Source organism: Egretta garzetta, unplaced genomic scaffold (assembly GCF_000687185.1).
Source record: "Egretta garzetta isolate BGI_Z169 unplaced genomic scaffold, ASM68718v1 scaffold172, whole genome shotgun sequence".
NCBI classification, from domain to species: Eukaryota; Metazoa; Chordata; class Aves; order Pelecaniformes; family Ardeidae; genus Egretta; species Egretta garzetta.
The window spans coordinates 872,915-874,689 of NW_009258951.1; the positions used below are offsets into that span (position 1 = coordinate 872,915).

Here is a 1,775-nt window from a genome sequence, read left to right on the forward strand (position 1 = left end):
CCGCCGGTTTCGCCTGAAAGCCATGCAAACTAGCAAAGCCTGCAACGTGCCTTCTCTCTACACCCGCCTGGTGCCCGTGGATGGTGCCACGCAGGCAGCCCTGCCCACAGCCCCCGAGGTGTGGGGCACAGGTATGGCGGGGGGGCCTGGCATGCTGGGGAGGGGCAGCAAGGGGATGGAGGGCTGAGGTGGCCACCATCCCTTGCAGCCCCCCGAGCGCGGAGCCACTGTGGCAGGGAGCTGGCAGCACAGGAGCTCCTCGGTGGGTCTGGGCCAGCAGCAGGATGTGGAGGAGCAGGATGAGGCCCCCATCATTGCAGGTACTGATCTGGGCCCTTATGCACCCCGGGGACCTGCCTGAGCACTGGGGTCCCTGGGGACCCTCAGCTCACAGCTGCATGGGGCTGGTCCCAGCTGGAACGCTGTGGATGCTTGGGAAGGGGCATTGGCCTCTGCCCCACACTAGGGGGGACACAGGGGGTGGGGGGCAGCATAGCAGCCCCTGCCAGCAGCTCTGGGCTGTGAGGGTCCCTGGAGTCCAGGGGTCCCTCAGGGCTTTGCTCTTTTGCAGAGCAAGACGAGACCCCCGGCTCTCTGGCCAGCGTCTCCTCCCCTACCTATGGCTGGGAAAAGCAGAACTGCTCAAACGGTGCGTCTAGGGTGGAGGGGGCCAAGGGCTGGATGGTGGGGGACAGGGGGTGCCCCCAGCACCCTGTTGCCGGCAGCTGAGAGCTGGAGCAGCTGCTGTGCCCACCTGTGCCTGCCCTTGCTGTCTGGGCACATGGGCTGAACCCCCGCACGGGTGCTGGGGAGCCAGACGTACCTCTGGATGCATCGTGGCTCCCTGCCCCCATGCTCAGCTCCCCCCGCCACCTTGCAGGGCCTCCAACCAGCCCCTCCACCGCCTCCATGGGCTCCCAGAAATCCACAGAGAGCATCGCTGGCTCCAGGTGAGGCTGCAGGGGGGGCGGGATGTGAGGCCCTAAAATAAAGGCACGTTGTGGGGTGCAGGGGACAGTGCCACTTCTTGAGTGCTGCAGGTCCAAACTTCCCTGCCAGCTCCTGCGGCGTAAGGGTGGGGGGCGTCACCTTGGTGCCCCAGCAGCTCCCCTGCAGCAGGCTGGGGTCCCTTTGGGAATTGCCCCCCCCCCTTCCCCCCCCCTTAACTCCCCTGTTTGCCCCACAGGTTTAGCCTGAGCAGGCGCAGGGGGCCCAGCCTGGTGCTGCGCCCACAGTGCCTCAGCCCCGAAAGCGAGTGCTCCAGCAACCACGCCAGCCACGACTACCTCCCGCTGGTAAGGACCCCATCCCACCCGGGGGGGGCCGAGCAGGCACCTCCCCTGCTGGGCTATAGCCAAGCCGCCCAGGCCATGCCCAGCAGCACCAGCACCCAGCTGAGGATGCAAACCCAGTGGGTGCCTGCTCAGCCCTGCTGCCTGGGGGAGGGCCTTTGCTGGCTTTTGGCGGGGGTGAGGGGGTTGTTGGACAGCGCCTGTTCCCCAAGGACACTCCTGCAGCCCCCACCACTGAGTGCTGGGTGCCGCAGAGGGTCTGGGTCCCTGCCTGGTCCCCCAGTCGCCTGCTCCCTCCCCATTGCAGGTGCAGCTGCAGCAAGCCCGAGGGCCGTTCCAGCTCACCGAGAGCTTCTCTGAAGTGGTGCAGATCCCCCTGGACCGCCTGCGTCGGGCCTCCCCCTATGCCTCCCACCGAGCCAGCCTCAGCCCCACATCCCCGGGGGCCAGGAGCAGGCCCCAGGCCGGGCCCGGCGGGGGGGG

At 67.8% G+C, this 1,775-nt stretch overlaps 1 protein-coding gene across 1 annotated transcript in view; it reads left to right on the top strand.

The window, feature by feature from the left end:
* VWA5B2 (von Willebrand factor A domain containing 5B2) overlaps positions 1–1,775 on the top strand; it is a 17,261-nt gene that overhangs the window by 15,116 nt on the left and 370 nt on the right. The window contains 6 exon segments of the mRNA XM_035890026.1: positions 8–131; positions 189–320; positions 572–649; positions 881–950; positions 1,187–1,295; positions 1,600–1,775. The exon segment at positions 1,600–1,775 is cut by the window's right edge and continues 95 nt beyond it. Coding sequence (XP_035745919.1) covers positions 8–131; positions 189–320; positions 572–649; positions 881–950; positions 1,187–1,295; positions 1,600–1,775 — 689 coding nt within the window.